The 20,977-nt window shown below is 39.6% G+C and overlaps 1 protein-coding gene across 4 annotated transcripts in view; it reads left to right on the plus strand.

The window, feature by feature from the left end:
• The window catches only part of sptan1 (spectrin alpha, non-erythrocytic 1), a 57,387-nt gene that overhangs the window by 33,758 nt on the left and 2,652 nt on the right, over nt 1–20,977 (plus strand). For 2 of the 4 annotated variants that reach the window (XM_054758142.1, XM_054758144.1), the window contains 20 exons: nt 801–998; nt 1,443–1,589; nt 1,669–1,772; nt 2,480–2,642; nt 4,721–4,735; nt 9,713–9,844; nt 9,949–10,086; nt 10,163–10,267; nt 11,313–11,521; nt 13,227–13,347; nt 15,565–15,686; nt 15,773–15,905; nt 15,978–16,076; nt 16,164–16,323; nt 17,278–17,354; nt 17,432–17,641; nt 17,752–18,048; nt 19,303–19,415; nt 19,713–19,730; nt 20,891–20,945. In XM_054758142.1, the coding sequence (XP_054614117.1) occupies nt 801–998; nt 1,443–1,589; nt 1,669–1,772; nt 2,480–2,642; nt 4,721–4,735; nt 9,713–9,844; nt 9,949–10,086; nt 10,163–10,267; nt 11,313–11,521; nt 13,227–13,347; nt 15,565–15,686; nt 15,773–15,905; nt 15,978–16,076; nt 16,164–16,323; nt 17,278–17,354; nt 17,432–17,641; nt 17,752–18,048; nt 19,303–19,415; nt 19,713–19,730; nt 20,891–20,945 (2,616 nt within the window). The remainder of the gene's footprint in view (nt 1–800; nt 999–1,442; nt 1,590–1,668; nt 1,773–2,479; nt 2,643–4,720; nt 4,736–9,712; nt 9,845–9,948; nt 10,087–10,162; nt 10,268–11,312; nt 11,522–13,226; nt 13,348–15,564; nt 15,687–15,772; nt 15,906–15,977; nt 16,077–16,163; nt 16,324–17,277; nt 17,355–17,431; nt 17,642–17,751; nt 18,049–19,302; nt 19,416–19,712; nt 19,731–20,890; nt 20,946–20,977) is intronic. The other 2 variants (XM_054758143.1, XM_054758145.1) reach the window with 1 other exon arrangement.

Genomic DNA, 20,977 nt, shown 5'->3' on the forward strand with positions numbered 1-20,977 from the left:
GTTACTATTACTTTCAATGAAGACACGAGACAAAGACGCAATGTGGCATCGAGATCAATACTAACACCACGTTCGTGTGTTACCACGAGTTATTCATTTTGATAAAGAATGTGAGAATAATGACTGAATTTGAGAAAATAACTCCTAGCAAAACACGAAGGTGGTGTCTGTGTTGATCTCACAACAACGTTGTCTTTGCCAACAACCATGTCTTCAGTGAAGGTAAAAGTTCATTTATTGCTTTCATTTGTTATTTATATCCATTTAGAATTGTTTTATGCATGTAAAACTATAAAAACATGTTTTGTATTAACATTTTTGAGGCGTAGCGGTGTTAGTTAGCAAGGAATTGGAGTCAACCACTGATGACTTCATAGACGAGCGACGGAACTGACTTTCGCTTCCTGTTTCCATGTATTAGCAAGCTAACAGGTTGCTAACAAGGACGTTTTGTGATTTAAAAAAAAAATACATTCAGAAATAGGGGTGTCACAAGATCTTGTTTCACAACATCTCACTCCCAAGATTAAAACGTGACAAGATTTCTCATTCAGGAAAAAAAAGTCTCGTGTGCACGAGGCCTGGGACAATAATTATGAATCACACAATAATGAAAATGAACTTGATCATTTTGCCAGGCTTAATACGTTGCCATGTACACACGTGTCTGTTTTCCTCGTCTCCCACCTCCAGACAGGCAGGTATATGCTAATTAGCATATACAAGTATAAAGACATAGACGTTATTTGTATAACATCAACTATTCTTCCTTTCCTTTTCAATGCGTTTTATCTTTCCAGGAACACCGCACTGAGATAGATGCTCGTGTTGGCACCTTCCAAGCCTTTGAGCAGTTTGGACAGCAGCTGTTGGCCCAAGGTCATTATGCAAGTCCTGAGATCAAGCAGAGACTGGAGGCTTTAGACAGCGAGCGTGCTGACTTGGAAAAAGCCTGGGTGCAGCGCCGCATGATGTTGGACCAGTGCCTCGAGTTCCAGGTAAAGATGATCATGATATACTGTAATAAATAGAATTCTTGCAGCACCTTCAAAAGTGAGTGCCCTCTAGGAAGCAGCTTTAAGTAGTATGAAAAGCATATAACTACAAGAACCAAGGCAGATATTACTTACACACATTAAAGTCTATGAGATGAAGAGACTTTAAAGTATCTTTTTGACTACCCGCTTTGTACCAGTTAGCTGCTGGCATGTAGCATCCCTTTTCCTTGTCGAGAAAACCACAGCTAAAAGGATATGAAAGGAGCACCGTCACCCCTGAATGTTTCAGAGGCAGACAGTGTTTGGTCAACGATCCAATTAGAAGCAGTGCATGTAAAGTAGAGCTTTACAGAGCAGTCTGAAACCATAGAATAAAGCGTAATGTGATGAGTGTGTACATGTAATTCTTGACTATGCTGTGTACTGTATGCATCTTTTGAACAGCTCTTCAGCAGGGACTGTGAGCAGGCTGAGAATTGGATGGCAGCTCGTGAAGCCTTCCTTGCAAGTGATGACAAGGGAGACTCTCTCGACAGTGTTGAGGCGCTTATCAAGAAACATGAAGACTTTGATAAGGCCATAAATGTGCAGGTAAAACAGGCTGCACTTTTTTGTAACCTTGAGTGATGACTGCTGTTCTTTCTATAACTGAATGCATCTCATTACGCAGGAAGAGAAAATTGCTGCTCTGCAATCCTTTGCCAACCAGCTCATTGGAGCAGACCATTATGCCAAACCTGAGATCTTGAACCGCCGCAATGAAGTTCTTGACAGGTTAGTACATCTTTTTTTTCTAGAAAGTTCATTTATTTATAGTAGATAATTATGTCTTACCAGTGTCTGACTTCAAAACCCATTGCATTTTACTAACTTAATACAATTTTATTTATACACACAACAAATGCAGACCTGCCATCATGTATGCATTTTAACCTTGAATACACATTGCTGCTCCCCTGGTGCACACAAAAAATGTTATCTTGCGGAAGAACATTAATTCCTGTGCATACACACTGGTTCAGTTCCATGAACGCCTACTCGGCCAGATTTGTATCCATCCATCCATCCATTTTCTATACCGCTTCATCCTCATTAGGGTCGCGGGGGCATGCTGGAGCCTATCCCAGCTGACTTCGGGTGACAGGCGGGGTACACCCTGGACTGGTCGCCAGCCAATCGCAGGGCACATATAGACAAACAACCATTTACAGTCACTTTCATCAGATTTGTATCAACATTTGCAATGAAAATGACTGTTAGAACACATCCGTTAGTTCCAGTTTGCCGCAACAGCCATATACATTGTTGTGTAAAATAAAAAATTGTGTGAAAAGAGGAAAGCTATGAGTCACGTGGTGGACGTGTTGGATCTTCTTTCTCACATAAACACAATCACCCGATGTTTATAAACTGTCCTTTTCTTAAAAGTCCCCAGTACAACACAAACCCTGACAAGTTATGTCAATTGACTTGATTGAAAGGTGGCGCCGGCTGAAAGCCCAGATGATAGAAAAGCGCTCCAAACTCGGTGAATCCCAGACCCTGCAGCAGTTCAGCCGAGATGTGGATGAAATAGAAGCTTGGATCAGCGAGAAACTGCAGACTGCCACGGATGAGTCCTACAAGGACCCGACCAACATACAGGTATTTCATTCCACCAGCACAAACCCACGTGCACCAGTTAACACTAATTAACTGTAAATGAATTTTCAATGTCTTATATTCAAGCTTTTTAAGGTATATTGAGTGGAAATTTTACCTTGACATGGTTTGACTCAATATACCTTAAGATGTTTGTTTGAATATAAGAAATTGAACATTCATTCAATAAGAAAACAAAATGAACCTAATGAGTTAGTTAACAGGAAAACTCATACCCTAACATGTGTCTTCATTGCAAGTGTGCAAGAAGACTTAAGCAGCGCTTCCTGGTCATTCTGATTTTTGCTCACTTGTCCCTCTTTCACATCATCAAAGTCATTTAACTATAAATATAACAGAAATACACAATGCCATTTTGAAGTGACTTTTTGATTGAGGAGAAAAAAGCTACCTGGTTCTACGATGAAAAAGTAATTACACTTTTGAAGCATTATTTGAATTTCAGGCTTGATTACTGTTTAAGAATCAATAATGCTGCCATGAAAAGCAGCACAAAAACAATGGAATTAGTAAAATTATCTTGTAATTAATGAATAATAATGAATCATATTTGCTATAAATTAGGGATGCACGATAAATATCTGTCTGATATGAGGAATTATAACAGCACACTGAGAAATCCGATGACGTAAAAATAGCTCCAATGAGACGAGATTACACTTACTGTTCTGGTGAACAATTCAAGCACCCTTTTTTACTTCTGCCTGTGAAGTTAACTGCCTGTTGTAACTTCCCCTGAGATCACTTGTAAACAAATGTTTCAAAGGAAGACATTTTGCGTACTAGTTGCACCAAACGCGCCATCTGTGATGGGGGAAAAAAAACAAAAACAATGAGCTTCAACACACCAAACCTCATCTGCCACCTGGAACGCCGGTAGCGCTATGATGCCCGGTGCTTGTTCCTATCACTGCAGTGTTTGAAAAGTGCAAAAAAGTTGGACAGAGACAACTCGAGGGCAAAAGCCATTTGTTGATTTAATCATGGAAATGATGCCGCTGGATGACCAGTCCTTTATCGTTGAAGATACCGGCTTTTGTCGGCTAGTAAACCTAGCCACATTTTGTACTTCCAGCCGCCACTATGTTTTCAAAATGTTTCGTTAAACGTAGTGATGTGATGATACAGTCCTCCCTTGCCACATCTGCAGTGCAAATTTTGCGGATTCAATCTACCACGGTTTTTCAAACGTATATTAATTGTGCTTTTTCGTGGTTGAGTACGGCCTATTAGTAAAAAAATGTGCATATTGAAGTTACATATTTTTTGCCTAAATTATGGATTGTCAAACATAATAGATAAATGAACTAACATACAAATACAGTACAAGGAATTAAGAAGATGGATTCAATTTGAGAATGTAGTATTCTACATTGGTCACTAGGTGTCAGTGGTTATTTGGTGAGATAAGCACCAGACTTGATCACCGGGACAACAGGCTTTTATTGCAGGTTGATATTATCTCACAATAGGCACAGTAACAGAAACATAACCATAAGAGTCATATAATAACACGGGCTGTAATCCATCTGAAACTCAACTCTGAACTCTGAAGTCTTGAGTATTTTGTATTTTGTCTGAAATGGCTTATTTTCTCTGATTATATTTACTATAATGGGTAATATAATGTAAAGGTGACTGTGGGGTGTTACTTAATGTCGAGAGGGCTCTTATAATCCTACTTTGTGGGAATTTACTTATCACAGACGGATCTGGAACCAATTAACTGCCATAAATGAGGGGTTACTGTATTTGGTTAGGACAAACCTACACGTACAGATTGTCAAATCCAGCTTGGTTTGAGTCATTCTTACAGTTTAAGCAAAAAAAAAAAAAAGCGAAGTTATATAAGTCATTGGTATTGGCTTGAAAAAAAGATATCGTGCATCCCTAATATCAATGATGTGAGTGACAAACAAGCAGAAACATAAGCAAGACAGTGTACGTACATATTTTCTTCTGAAAATGTGTAGTATTTGACCTATGGATTGTCTAATCCTCCTGTGTGTCCTCTCTGACATAAGACTAAATTCTTTCTAATCTTTTCTTTTTTTTCTTAGCTGTCCAAGCTTCTGGTAAGTTTGAGTATTGTGAGTTGACTAACAAACAAGCAGTGTGTTTTCTTGCACTTTCTATTAGTGTAGACTTGATATACATTGGATATAAAAACACACACACACCCTTGAAAATGTTAGTTTTTATGATGATAAAAAGATGAGTACTTCTGTTGTAATTTCATTCAAAGCAAAGTAGTAATTGGCCAATCATCTCTATCAGGGTCAAGCTCACCCAGTACATGCCTGCCAGCATTTACAGTGACTTTGACGAACCTTAGGTAGAGAAGTAGAGTAGAATATGGGACACAGCTTGTTAGGATATGTCCACACCAACATGGATATTTGAAAAGGCTGAATTTTGTCTGCATTTTTTCCTTTTGTCCACACACAGTCATAGATTTTTGTCCTTAAAAAGTGACCTTTTGGGAAAACTCCTCCCAAGGTGAAGATTTTCCAAAAGTGCAGCTTCAATGTTAATCTTATTTAACAACACAATGCCAGTATTGAAGTTGACTTACAGACGTTTCATGCAGTGTTAGGGCTCTGCACACGGGAGGCGGCGTCGGCTCTACTCCATTTATTTTCAATAGAACCTGCGCGACTCCGCCTCCGTCTTGCGCTTGTCCATGTTATCGTGCACACGCTGGCTTGCAATGCGATCCCCGAAAGTTGAAAGATTTATCACTGCCAGTCAGCTGGAGTTTCATGACTTCCCAATGAGCGGACAGGATGCTACTTAGTACTCGCTCACAGGTAAACACGGAGGAAAAAATAATACTTGCCGTTAGGCTGCAGCTATCAAATATTTTAGTAATCAAGTATTCTACTCAAAATGTTTTTGATTAACAAGTAATCGGGGGCAAAAAAAGCATTTTTGCTTGCTTAAAGAACAATTATAAATACACAAAAGAAAATAAAACATTTCACAAAATAATGAACGACCAATTGGTTTAAATTATTAGATAATCAACCGTTTTATTTCTTAAATTCACATTGGAACAAACTATTTGTAGAGAAATAATAATTACTAAGACTAAATTACATACAGTATTACATTACGTTGATGGCTGTAAATTTATGAATCTTAAATCCTTATACAGTAAATCCTAAAAGACAGGCTGACTATACTTATAAAAGATATTGAGTTTTTTCAGTGTTCAAAGTAAAATAAAGACACTTGTAGTGGACCACATTACTCAACTAAGTGAGTGAGACACACACTTCCTTGTTCCATTACACAGTATTGTCCGCTACTGATTAGTGAGCTAAAATGTTTTTATTTTCCATCATAACTCACAGTGCTGTTTTTGCAGGTAAAATAAACCCCGTATGAAGTCATGTTACCATCGTAATAAACTGCCACACATTCGACAGTAGTCATAATTACGAGAAAGTAGCCCTCCACAAGGCTAACGTTATGCTACTAAAATAGATTAACCTTAATCTCACTGATTTGCGCTACGTTCATTGAACCTTGTCTTGAATGTTCCGCTCCATTCGGGAGGAGATGATGCAACATATAAGATGTGGTATGTAAGTGCCGCGTCACAGCGGATACACGTCACGGTGTTCAACCTGCTGTTTAGCCACATTTTCTGTCTGTTTTTTACATTTTGTTTTCCTTTACTTTTGTTGCTTTCTCGCATTCTCTCGCCTCTTCAATCTTCCCGCTCCATCCGCTTTGTCCTTCATCCTCTGCGTGAGTGATGTGAGCGCGTTGGTGATGTAAGCGATTCCTTCAGGCAGAAAAAATCCTTCATTTTTTTTTTTTTTTGTAATGGAGGTACTCTAATTATTCGAGGAATCGTTGCACCCCTACTTGCTGTGTCAAATTGACATTTCTAAAAAGAATATAATTAGAAAAGAATATAGAGATATAAAGCAGTGGCATTGGGAACTTGCCAGAGCGCCAGAGCAAACGTACAATATCAGCTAAGTTTACATTGGTTTACACGGACATTTATATGTTTATCTCCAATACCAGCAAGGTCCGGTACGAGCAAGAGTACTCAATCAACAGCGGCCGCCTTTTCTCCCTTGAACTGCTTTGATATCCCAAAAGTCCCTCCAAATCTGACAGCCAATCAAAATCGTGGGAGACTCGTAACACGCTCTGGATGTGAGTGAGTCGCTGACTGGTGTCGCTTGTCATTTGTGGAGAGCCCGTGTGTAGAGCCCATTATTTATAACACACGAGTGATTAATAAAAACATTTATGTTTCAGTTGAACACTGAATACATGTAATATATCACCATATTGATGAACAGATGCGTTATAATGCCACCAAGTCAACTGTAGTTGATTTTTCAGGTTTTTGATTGGACAAAACGAACATGACAGCCGGTGAATGTGTTTTTATGTGGACAGGGTTTTTTTTTTTTTTTTTTTTTTTTTTTACCTATACTTGTGTGTACAGGTGTTTGCGGTGGGGAAAATGTGCGTTTTTGAAAAATATTCATGTTCATGTGGACGTAACCTCATACAGGTCAAATTTAGGATTTGTCTTTGATGTCTTAATCTCTACTGAGGCTGTGCAGATGGAGCAGCCAATCACCTTTGGAGCTAATAAAAAGCTTTGGGTCATTTCAACAAGTAAACATCCTGAAGACCTTGGCAGCCAAACGGGGGTTTGTGTGGAGGTTTTTATTTCCGCTGTAAAACCAGCAGTGTGTACCATGACTTCGTCTTCGTCTTGACGTTTCAAAATGTTTGTTCAAATCTGTTGATGTGTTTATAGTTTGTGCTAGTTTGTGTTTGTCTCACCAGTTCCTGAGGGCTCATTTTGAAACTTGCCTCGAATGTTTGAGTAATAAAGCATACAACATGACTTATACTGATTTAAGGCAGGAAAGGATCAGTTTGTTCATTCATGACAGGGGGCATTCATTATGAGACGTGTTTGCGATATGTACCACAAATACACACACACTCTGAATTCTACAGGCATGCACCAACTCATAGAAACTCATTCATTTATTGATTTATGCCACATTGGTGGTGGAAGGAAACGGAAGGATTGTCCCAATGTCCAAGCTACTCCATATTGCTTTGGATTGTAGCAGGACTTGAACTGGTCATGTTCAAAACAAAGTCCTTACAAAATGAGCTATTTTATTGCAATTTATTATTATTTTATTTATTTATTTTATTTTATTGCAAGTTGTACTTCCAGCTGTGGTTAGATGTTTACATACACGTCGTATTCATATTGAACATAATGGATTATTTGAACCATTCTTTTTTTCTCCAGGATGGAATGATTATGCAATGTACACCTTCAATGATTTTGACACATACTGTACATTCACTTAAATGTTTGTGTGATGAAGGGTCTAGAACAGGGGTGGGCAAACCTTTTGACTCGCCTATATATACTGTAGGTGGCATCAAACGGAACAACATACTTGCTCACGATGCAACAAAACAAAAACAACACATCCACAGCAATTTAACGCATCACATAAATCAACTACTTCATAAACAACAACTAGACACTAAACATAACGCGTAACTTAAAACTGTTATTTCCAAATGCCCACATAGCAAGCTGGTTTTTTTAGCTTGTCATCAAGTTCTATCGACTTCTCAGAGCATAAAAGACAGAACTGATTGAATCCAATACTCTACAATTGGGAAGTTTGTCATTTAAGGATTCCAAACCCTTAGAACACTAACAGCTGTCAATCGTAGGTGGTGGTAAAATCATGTTGAAAGGAATTATGAAGAAGGAAAACTACCAACAACTTCACCTCAAATCTAAACGAACAAACAAATTGGGTGTTGCATCAGGGCATTGATCCCAAATACATATGAAAATTGGTTTTGGAATGGATAAATTATTATAAATTAGTGGTTGTTGATGTACAGTATAATTTTTGAACAACGTATGTATCATTTGACCATGTGTAAGTTAAAAGGAAAATCCAAATTAAATTAAATTAAATTAAATTAAATTAAATTAATTAAACATTTAAATGGTTTTTGAAACATCATTGAATATATACATTGTATCATTCCAATGCTTCAAATTAGGGATGCACAATAGATTTTTTTTTTCAAAGCGATACTGATAACAGATAACTTTTTTAATTTAGATTTAATTGCAGTTTGTGCACACCTGGAGGTAAGAAGGACTCAAACATTTGACAAACTGCACCTTTAGAATCACTAAAAGAAATAGAAGTGCAAACTGTGGCTCCAAGGAGTTTACTAGCCGACAAAAGATGGTATCTTCAACAATGGTAAAGGGCTGCTCATCCAGCCATCATTTCCATGATGAAATCAGATTACTTTAGCCCTTGGATCATCTCTGGCAAACATCGTGGCGATAGGAACAAGCCCCAGGTGTCGTAGGCATGCTGACATTGGATGCGACTAGCACGGCAAATCTCTCCCTCCTGAAATAGCGAAAGTTTGTTTACAGGTGAGCTCAGGGGAAGTTACGACAGGCAGTTAACTTGATAGGCAGGAGAGAGAAAATGAGCCTCAAAGGAGTGTAATCTCACCTCATTGAAGCCTTTTTTTAAATTATCGGATTTCGTCTGCCCCGCTAGTTGAAATCCTAATGAATTTATACCAATGATGAGTGTATGTAAATGTCTGAGTGCAATTGTATCCGATGTATGAGCTTCCTGGGTTCCTAACTAATACCCTTTCATTTTGTTTTGTTTTTTTGGTGTGGTTCCACTGTTTTTTTGTTTGTTTCTAAGTTAACTTTGGAATAACAAAATCAAAGTCTACTTAAACTACCATACTAATTACACACAAACTAAAAAAAAAGAGGTATATTAATTCATCTGGACAGAAAACGCTTTGCTTATAGCTGAATTGCTGTTAGCTAACTTAGTCAATGGCTTGGGTGCTAATTGTACACTTTTTATAATTGCAATCCTTTTGTTTTGCACTGAACGTTACTAGGAGAATATTTCGGGTTTTGCAACTTGTAAGTCTCACGCTTTGTTCTTGTATCATCTTGATTGTCTCAATTATGGCAGAGCAAACATCAGAAGCATCAAGCGTTTGAGGCGGAGCTCCATGCCAATGCTGACCGGATCCGAGGAGTCATAGATACTGGCAATACGCTCATCCAGAGAGGTGCCTGTGCCGGCAGTGAGGATGCGGTCAAGGTATTTATTATTGACGAGTTTATATACAGTTAAAAGAATGTTTATTTTTTGTTAAGTATCATTTTAGCGGTCTGAAATGTACAATAAGGTATTTTCCCTTACAGGTCCGCCTTAGTGCTTTGGACGAGCAGTGGCAGTTCCTCGTCAATAAATCTGCTGAAAAGAGTCAAAAACTCAAAGACGCTAATAAGCAACAGAACTTCAACACTGGCATCAAAGACTTTGACTTCTGGCTGTCTGAGGTAATAATCTTAATACTGGAGACGGTAAGACTGTGGAGACAAAGACAAGGACAAGGACTGATAGAATATGTTTCAGGTGGAAGCACTCCTTGCCTCTGAGGACTACGGTAAAGATCTCGCCTCCATCAACAACCTCCTGAAGAAACACCAGTTGCTGGAGGCTGATATTTCTGCCCATGAGGTACTTTTAACAAAGCATATTGGAAATAGAAAACATTGTTCCAGCAAGCCGGAGCGATCTGTGGAGTTAACCGTGTGGTTTTCAGGATGTGAGGACAGGCGCTACTCAAATGTCATTGATGTAAAAGACAAGAACATACGCTTGAAGTCTACATTATGTCTCACAGCAAAGTGTCCTTGGAAATATTTGTAGCTTTTTCAAAAAAGTAACTATCATTACTTTCCATGGTAACTAAATTACATTTATGGAGGAATTGGAAAGTAACTTATAAGTAACTCCTTTTTAAAAGTGTTTGCCCAACCCTGGCTGTCAAGAGAAGGTTTCCCTAAGGTGCGTCTACATAATACACACTGCTTGGCTGTTGTTATTCAATCACTTGTGTTTACAACTTTTGAGGCTAGATTGTTAATAATAATGATGTTTCACTTTTGCATCTCACAGCAACTATGGTGTGACCCAGGGCGGCTGAGAAAGTGCAAAATCTCAACGCTTGAAGAAAAAACATTATCTTTGAGACAAAAAGACATAAATGTACAGTTAGTGGGCTTTTTTAAAAGTGGGACATGTATGCTGTACATTTTACCTGTAGTTCACATATTTATAAATTATTACCAACTTGTATGAGATGTGTTTTCTTTGGAAAAACAGAATATTTTGTGACTATTGAATAGAAAATGTGTGGGGATCCACTATACAGCCATCCCTCGTTTATCGCGCTTAATTGGTTCCAGATCCGACCGTGATAAGTGCATTTCTGCGAAGTAGGATTCTGTATTTATAAATCGAAAATGTTTGTAGTTTGAGCGTCGTAAACCTGTTAACAAACTTCTAAATACATAAATTTTTAACATTATGATAGGGGTTAGGGTTAGGATTTAACCCTAAACCAACACCAACCCTGTTATTATGATTATGATAATAACACCCCTATAGTCACCTTTACATTTGTATTACAATATGTAATAGATGTAATGCGTGGAAGGGTGATGTGCGAGGGACGACTGTACCTCCAAGATGTCTACATCAAATATCCCTCCCTTTGCAGGATCGTCTGAAGGATCTCAACAGCCAGGCTGACAGTTTGATGGCCACCAATGCCTTCGATACCTCTCAAGTGAAGGACAAGCGTGACGCTGTCAATAGCCGTTTCATCAAAATTAAAAGTATGGCAGCCAGCCGCCATGCAAAGCTCAATGAGTCTCACTGCCTGCATCAGTTCTTCAGGGACCTGGATGATGAAGAGTCTTGGATTAAGTAAGAGAATCCCTCCTTTTCACTTCAATGTAGTTTTATTTTATCCTACTGTGTTCTATTTCAAACATTGTTACTTTTTGTTTGTTTAGATCAGTACTTGATATCTCAGCATCGGCCTGAAAAGGTACAAGAAGGAAAAAGCAACACAAAATATGTCAGGCGTATAGGAACTCTGGTGTATATATAAAATAGGAATTTAAAAAAAAACTTTTATTAAATGACCTGAATTTGGGAGTCCATGGGAGTTTCCTCCCTGGAGATGCTAGGCCTCATTGTCTTGCTGCTGGTTTCTAGGTCTTGTTGCCTTCATGAACTGGAACTAAGATCGGTGGGCTTTGCCATGAAAAGGTGTTCCATTTTTGTGACTTCTAAAAGTCCTTATAGCACAGTTCTACTTTTTTGGTGAAGACAAGAAGTCCAAATACTATACGATAGCAGCCAGCAGCATACGATGCAGTGTCTCTAAAGACAAAGCTTACTTCTTTAGACAGCGACATCAAAATACATCTTATTCACTAGATGAGTGTGAATGTTAGCAGTGTTGCAATGTGTCCTCAAATTTTTGCACATTTTTGACAATAAGCCCATTGCTACCAGTAGTTGGAGCGAACCCAATCATGTGACCTTTTGCTATATTGCATTTAACATTTCACACATGAAACGATACATGGATGACTAAAGCTGTGGCGTTTTGCAGTGTGCAGCGAATCATTTTGTGCCTTAACAGGTTACTCAGGTGTTAATGTATTGACCCTAATAGAAGACAAACCTTCTTTTTTGAGGTTAAGCAGGCCATAAGAAGGCGTCTTACCGAGCATGGATGGCTTGTGGGACTCAAAAAGAAGTTGACAGGGACCGGCAGGCCAAGCGGTGTGTGGCCTTGACTATGATCGAAGCAAAAATGTTGATGAGGCCATCAAGCGTAATGTTTGGGGGGCCTCAAAGATGTTCTGGCAAACCTTTGGACATCTCAGAAAGGGGAAGCAGTGCCCTGTCACACTGTTTACAGCGAGGACAGAGGCCTGCTGAACTTACCTGAGGATTTAAGCAGGCGCGGAAGGAATAGTTCTCAATTCCACTGAAGCAGAAGACATGAGTGTCCATCACCGTGGACTTATCTGAGGTCATCAGAAAACTCCTCAGTGGCGAAACTCTGCTGTTAGACATGTTTCGCTGTGAATTCCTTAATGCTCCGGATGTTTGTTTGATGCCTTGGTTGTTATGGAAAAGAAGTGTATTCTGATATTCTAGTTTTGTAGCCAATAAAAGACCAAAAAAGCAGAACAGGAAAACCTCTAATCTGCATTACTCTATTACTGCAAAGGTAATAAAATAGTCAGCAGATTGGAGATCAATTAGCAAAAATGTTGGATAAAAGGAATCTTGATTAGAGTGTGAGCCTTTGACACCATCCTGAGCGAGGAAGCTTTCATGTATCTCACATATCTGAAGATCAAGTCAATGCTCAACTTTGTTTATAAAGACAAATATGCAGCTTTTGTTTGAAATAATTCTAAGGTATCTTGGAGAGCACTTCTTTTGAGCATTGGGCTGCAGCAATCTTAAATAACTTGAGCGCTATTGCTATTTAATAAAGTTTCAATCCAGTTTTGCCTTCTGATGTTGTGTACAAAGTTGAATGTTTTTCATGTATTTGAAGAACCTTGCCAATTGGGTTTTGTGCGTTGCTGCCAACACTGTACAGGGAGAAGAAGTTGCTGGTAAGTTCAGAGGACTATGGGCGTGACTTGACTGGAGTGCAGAACCTCAGGAAGAAACACAAGAGGCTGGAAGCTGAGCTGGGAGCCCATGAGCCCGCCATTAAAGTAAAAGGACTCACATTCCCTTTTTTTTTTTTTTACAGACGTACTTTGAATTGAACAAAGAACATATACGTGGATATAAAAAGTCTACACACCCCTGTTCAAATGCCAGTTTTTTATGATGTAAAAAAATGAACAGCAAGAGAAATAATTTGACAACTTTTTCCACCTTTAATGTGACCTACAGTATATATAACTTGTACAATGCAAGTGAAAAAGGGGAAAAATATGAAATAAAAACCTTAAAATAACCTGGTTGCATAAATATCCACACCCTTAAACTAATACTTTGTTGCAGCACCTTTTGGCTTTTATTACAGCACTCAGTCTTTGTTTTTGGGTAGGAGCCTATCAGCGTGACACATCTTGATGTGGCAGTATTTGCCCACTCTTTCCACAACCGCTCCAAATCTGACAGCTTGCGAAGGCATCTCCTGCACACAGCCCTCTTCAGATCACCCCACAGATGTTTGTTGGAATTCAGGTCTGAACTCTGGCTGGGCCATTCTAGAGCCTCAATCTTATTCCGGTGAAGCCATTCTTTTGTTGATTTAGATGTGTGCTTGGGTCATTGTCGTGCTGAAAGGTGAAGTTCCTCTTCGTCTTTCTAACAGAAGACCGAAGGTTTTGTGCCAACACTGACTCGTATTTGGAACTGTTCATAATTCCCTCCACCCTGACTAAGGCCCTAGTTTCAGCTGAAGAAGCATGATGCTTCACTGTAGGTAGGGTGTTATTTAGGTGATGTGAAGGGTTGTTTTTGTGCCAAACATACTGTTTGGCATTATGTTCAAAAAGATCAACCTTGGTTTCATCAGACCATTACACATTTTCCCACGTGCGTTAGGGAGATTTCAGATGTCTTTTTGCAAAATTATGCCAGGCTTGGATGTTTTTCTTTGCAAGATAAGGCTTCTGTCTTGCCACCCTACCCCTAGCCCAGGCATATGAAGAAGACGGGAGATTGTTGTCACATGTACTCTACAGCCAGTACTTGCCCGAAATTCCTGCAGCTCCTTCAGTGTTGCTGCTGGCCTCTTGGCAGCCTCCCTGACTAGTTTTTTTCTCGTCTTATCAATTTTGGACAGACGTCCTGTTCTTGGTAATGTCACTGTTGTGTCATATTTTCTCCACTTGATGACTACGGTCTGCATTGTGTTCCATGGTATACTTAATTCCTTGGAAATTCTTTTGTAGCCTTCACCTGACTGATATCTTTGAATAAAGAGATCCCTCTGATGCTTTGGAAGCTCTCTGCGGACCATGGCTTGTGCTGGAAGATGTGGCTACCAAAATGTCAGGAAAAGCCTACTAGAACAGCTGAACTTTATTTGGGATTGATCCAAGGTACTTTAATTGGCGACAGGTGTGTGCGGACTCCAGTTTAACATGAGGTTGTATGTAATTGGTGAACACTGAACACAGCCACATCCCCAGTTATAAAAGGTGTGCACACTTATGCAACCACATTATCTCAGAAGTTTTATTTTACTTCACCTCCCTGAAAGATTTCTGTTTGTTTTTCAATTGTAGCGTACAATTTATAGGTCACATTAAAGGTGGAAAAAGTTGTGAAATTATTTTTGTCTGGCTGTCATTTTGGGATTTGAACAGGGGTGTGGACACTTTTTATATACACGTATTCATGAAAAATCATGGAAACTGACATTTGAGTGTCCTATTAGCAAAAGTTTTGTTATTGTGACAAATATGTCACACGTCAGGCTTTCCATCACAATTTTAAGGTTAAAAGCCTGATGGTGATATTTCCTACCTTGTTTTCTATGAATTCATTAAAGAAATAAAATAAGAAGAGTTAAATTGTAATATTTGGTACCCTATTAAATAATTACAATTGATCAGCAGAGATAAGCTCCAGCATACCCCCGCGACCCTAATGAGGAGAAGCGGTATAGAAAATTGATTTAAAATGATAAAAAAAAAATAAGCTTTTGGAAATAACTTATCTGACACATTGCCATTTTGGGAAAGCCAAATCCTCAAATAGTCACATGACTGTTATATTACAACTGCTCCAAAATGTCTTTTATTTCACCACTTGGAGACTTGATGAGTTCAAGCACAAAGCTGTATAGGACACTTCAAGAAAATACCTTTAAAGTAATCTTTTGTGTTAAACTCGGCACAGTTTCAGGAGGTTTTCTTAGTTGAGTTGGATATGTGAATATTTAAATGTTTAACACTGGCACATGCTTCCAGTCGGTGCTGGATACTGGAAAGAAACTGTCTGATGACAACACCATTGGTCAAGAGGAGATTCAGCAGAGACTGTCCCAGTTTGTTGACCACTGGAAAGAACTCAAAGACTTATCTGGAGCAAGGTAACAGTAAATATATACAGTATATATATATATTCAACATATATATGCACACAAGTACACCAAAAGAAACGTGTGTTTGTATCTAGGGGTCAGAGGTTGGAGGAATCGTTGGACTACCAGCAATTTGTGGCAAATGTGGAAGAAGAAGAAGCATGGATTAATGAGAAACTGAATTTAGTGGGGAGTGAAGACTATGGAGACACACTGGCTGCTGTGCAGGTGCTTTTTCTATTTAAGAAGGGTCCACCCCCCCTGCTACCACTGCTACTAAATGTGGTTCCTTTTTGACAGGGGTTGCTTAAAAAGCATGAAGCATTTGAGACAGACTTCACTGTGCACAGAGACAGAGTCGGTGATGTTTGTGCTAATGGAGAAGATCTTATTAAGAAGGTACTTGTGCAATGGGAAGAGAAGCAATCTGCATTGTCAATGCTCTGTCAAGTCAATGTGATGTACTGGTTGCCTTTTTTTCAACAGAACAACCATCATGTGGACAATATCACGTCCAAGATGTCGGCTCTGCAAGGCAAAGTGTCAGAGCTGAATCGGGCAGCTGCTCAGAGGAAGGCCAAGCTGGATGAGAACTCTGCCTTTCTGCAGTTCAACTGGAAGGCTGATGTGGTGGAGTCTTGGATCGGTATGAAAAAGATTACAATGCTGTCTGTCATCCTTCGCTGGTCTCATTGTCTTTAGCACTTTTCCAATAGCCACTGTTTATATAAAGCGTATATACTGCACATTTGCGATCCAGCATTCATTGGCCTACAAATTTGCAACTTTTTTTGGTCAAAATGTTTTTTTTTCCTGCAAAGAAAGGGTTTTTTCCCCCAGAAAATTCCTCATGTTAGTAATCATTTATAAGTAAAATACAGGTGAAATGTACAGCATACTGGACGTGTACCACTATTTAAAAATCCCACAATCTTTACATGTTTGTGTCTTTATGCTTCACTGATCTTTTTCCCTCGAGCTGAGATGTCGCACTTTGTACAGCGATCCTTGAATGCACCATAGTTGTGTGCTGAGATGCAAAAGTGAAACTTGGATATAACAATAATGGATTTGACTTTATATAGTGCTTTTCAAGGTACACAAAGCGCTTTACAGTGAAGTGAACCCATTAGTCATTCACTTGTCAGGCATACACCAGCGGTTATCTACATCTGTAGTCACAGCTGCACTGGGGTAGACTAACGGACATTTGGCTGCCAATACACGCCTACGGCCTCTCCGACCACCGCCAGACCTACATTCCTACACAACACAACGACAGTGACTGGGTGGAGGGAGCGAGGATCGAACCGCCAACATTCTGGTTTCTGAACAACCTGCCCATATACACATAGATGGACCAAAAATCTGCACATTTGTGTGACCATGAATGGTGAATATGCAGTGATACAGTCTATTGTACTTGACTGATAATTTTCTTTTCAGACATGAAGCATGAAGTGAATACAAGCTGTACAACAAAGAGAATGATAGTTTACTATACCAATAACCATAATGACCAGTCAGCTCTTTTTATTTTATTGTTTTGAATTAGCCACACCATGTTTATTTGTGACATTTGCATGTGGTTTCTATTCAGGAGAGAAAGAGAACAGCCTAAAGACGGATGACTATGGCAGAGACCTGTCCTCTGTACAGACTCTGTTGACCAAGCAGGTATTTCCTGCACAAAAATGTGCACACATCTTCTCTGTCTCCAACGATTGACCTTTTTGATCATTGTGGACTTGTAGGAGACCTTTGATGCCGGTCTGCAAGCCTTCCAGCAGGAGGGCATCACCAGTATCACGGCTCTCAAAGACCAGCTGTTGGCTGCCAAGCACGTCCAGTCAAAAGCAATAGAAGCTCGTCATGCTGCCTTGATGAAGCGCTGGAACCAATTGCTCTCCAACTCAGCAGCTCGCAAGAAGAAACTTCTGGAGGCTCAAGAGCACTTCCGAAAGGTAAAGAGGTCAGAGGGTGTGGTGGAGGTGATGGTGTCTGTCGGTCTATTGGATGGATGGCTGGCTGCGTGTCACTTTGTAAAAATATACTTTTCTTGTTCCCTCCCCAGGTCGAGGACTTGTTTCTTACATTTGCCAAAAAGGCATCAGCGTTTAACAGTTGGTTTGAGAATGCCGAGGAGGATCTGACGGACCCAGTGAGGTGCAATTCTCTGGAAGAGATCCGAGCACTGCGTGAAGCCCATGAAGCTTTCCGCTCATCGCTGACCTCAGCCCATACCGATTTCAACCAGCTGGCTGAACTGGACCTGCAGATTAAGAACTACCAGGTGGTGTCCAACCCATACACTTGGTTCACCATGGAAGCATTGGAAGAAACATGGGGGAACCTGCAGAAGATAATCAAGGTATTCCCAGGCATTCATACCAGGCTTTACACCGATTGGAGACTTTAAAAACGCTAAACTGACAACCGATCACATTCGAGGGGAATATGTCTCATGTCTGTAATTTTGTCCCCCAATATTGGGATTTTAAAACATGTATTTTTAGTGTTTATTCTATCCATCCGTCCATTTTCTTTTGCTGAGTGGGATCTGGGTGACGCAGACATCCCTATCCCCAGCCACCTCCTCCAGGTCCTCCAAGCGGGAACTGAGGCGTTCCCAGGCCAACAGTGAGACTGTAGTCCTCCCAGCGTGTCTTAGATCTAACCCTCCTACAGATGAACAGTGAGCTATGTGTGTTGTTGGTGTAGTTAGCATTGGTCAGTATTCTCTTGCGGTTTATATAGCAAATGTATACGGTAATATAGCAAATGGTGTAAATGGCATTCAGACGTGTAAATAGACAGTGAGGAGTGTGAAGCTGGCGACCAGATGGGAGCCACACAAACTTTGGAAACAGCATGAGGGCTCTTGTACGATGCGGCCTGCGAGTCTGCGTGTCAGATGTTCATAGACTGTCAAACATCTGAAGGTGCGCTCTGTCCTGAAGGGTGTTGAATGAAACCAAGTGGTGGTTGAGAAAGACAGGATGTTTTCTTTGAAGGCGTAAAACATGTTCTTGAGAATGTTCTTACCGAGATTCCTGTCTCTGCTGGCTTTTCTTGAGGTTCTCCTTAGTGTTGGAGAATTTCTGAGAACTGTTAAAGGTGGTTCCCAGGTAGTTATATTCCTCAACATGCTGCACTGGCTCACCGTGAGTTGTGCTGGTGACTGCTGCAGCACACTGGTGCTGCTTGTTGGAGGTCACCACCATCTCCTTGGTTTTGCACCAGTGTAAAAACTGCTAGAAGGCTGGTCCATGAGGCTGTGAAGAGTGTTGCAGCAGAGACAGGAGGACCAGATGGGTATTGGGCTGTGAAAAGGAAGAAAGGTACACAGCACGGTGGGCAGAGTGCACAGCTGGACAGTCACGGACATATAACGAGGAAAGTACAGGTAGATAATGAACGCAAACAAAAACGCATAAAACACACACACAAAGCTGCTTTACGAACTGGCCAGTCAACCACATTAGCAGTGACCCGCAACCAGAAAGTCATACAAGTAGGATTCATTTCTATAAATAATGATGTGGGTTTTTTTTTATTTTTTTTTAATCATTTCCAAAGTGTGTGTCATTGTGACTTCTGTACCCTGCTGGCTGTTTGAACGTAGGAGCGAGAACTGGAGCTCCAGAAAGAGCAGAGGAGGCAGGAGGAAAATGACAAGCTACGTCAGGAGTTTGCACAACATGCCAACGCTTTCCACCAATGGCTGCAGGAGACCAGGTACACAAATCATTTTTATTATTGTTTTAACCCTTTACTATCAATTATTCACTTGTCAATAGAAAAAGTATAAATAATGACCAGGTACACAAATCATTTTTATTATTGTTTTAACCCTTTACTATCAATTATTCACTTGTCAATAGAAAAAGTATAAATAATGTGTAACATGAAAGAAAAAAGTGCATGACAAGAATTCTGACAATACACTCCATCTTTTGTTGACATGTTTTGTCTTTTTCTTTCCTCTCCCTCCTTGATCGTCCTTGCTGGAATCCTGTCTGTTGCATGGATCAGGACATATCTTCTGGATGGGTTAGTATCAGCATTATTGTTTCCTTTCTTATATCTTTCATTGAGCGTCAGTCATATGCAAAAGCTAATGTAAACTGGCATACTTAATTCCAACAGCAGTAAAAATAACATTACTAACGCTAGTGTTGTTATCCAGTCATTAACGGGTAATCTAATTACAGTTGTCCCTCGCCGCTTTGTGATTTGAATTGCACGGCTTCACTCTATCACGGTTTTTCAAAATAAATTATTGCTTTTTGTGGTTGACTACAGCCTGTTAGTCAAAAAAATATGTATATGTAATTAAAATGTTAGTATTCTTGGCCTAAACTAAGCATTTTCAAGAATAAAAATGGCTAAATGAAGGAAAATACAAATATAAGGCATTCAGAAAACATGACAATGTCGGGTCTTTTGTGTGCCTTTAATGGGCAAGCCCTGGAAGTGACATGTGACGTCAGCTCGCTAGAGTTGACTGTGTTTAGCCAACAGCAGCACTGCACATGTGTTCTCCGCTCGTTAATAAAGCTCGTTAAGTGCATTTTGAGTCTCTCCTTAACCACAAACAGGAGCATTGCGTAGTATTCCACACTGGTCACTAGGTGTCAGTAACATTACACTGATGAGAGCCGCTGCAGGAAGTACGCTATCAACGTGAGTCTATGCTACGCCTCATTCATCTTATTTTCTATTATGTCGTCTTTGGGTAGATATTATGTCCAGAGGGTTCTTCTAATAATGTTAAAGTGTATTTAGAAGGCGGTAAAAATGTTTCCTATGCTCTATGAAAATATTACATTTGTAAATAAGGAATCCTACTTTGCAATTAACCACGATAAACGAGGGATTACTGGAATTACTTTTTTACATGTTGCATTACCGGCGTGAAATGTAGTGCGTCATTATGCATGGATATCTTAACAGCTGACATCATAGGTTATCGCTCAGACTGCAACTACAAAGCTAAGTCCCAATACTTTGTCATATTTAAAGCTTTTTCAAAAAAGTAATGTAATAATTACCTGTAACTCATTACATTTATGAAGGAGCAGTTCTGTCACTAATTCAATTACTAATTTAATTACTTTTTCAAAAATAATTTTCCCAACACTGCTACATCCAAGGTTTGTGGTTAGTGAATGTTGACAGACGTGTTCTTACTTTGTGTCTTTTGGTGTCAGGTCCTGTATGGTGGAAGAGTCAGGTACACTTGAATCCCAACTGGAGGCCACTAAGGTAAATGTCCTTATTACTGCATGCATGTTTTG

Source organism: Dunckerocampus dactyliophorus, chromosome 17 (genome assembly GCF_027744805.1).
Source record: "Dunckerocampus dactyliophorus isolate RoL2022-P2 chromosome 17, RoL_Ddac_1.1, whole genome shotgun sequence".
NCBI lineage: Eukaryota > Metazoa > Chordata > Actinopteri > Syngnathiformes > Syngnathidae > Dunckerocampus > Dunckerocampus dactyliophorus.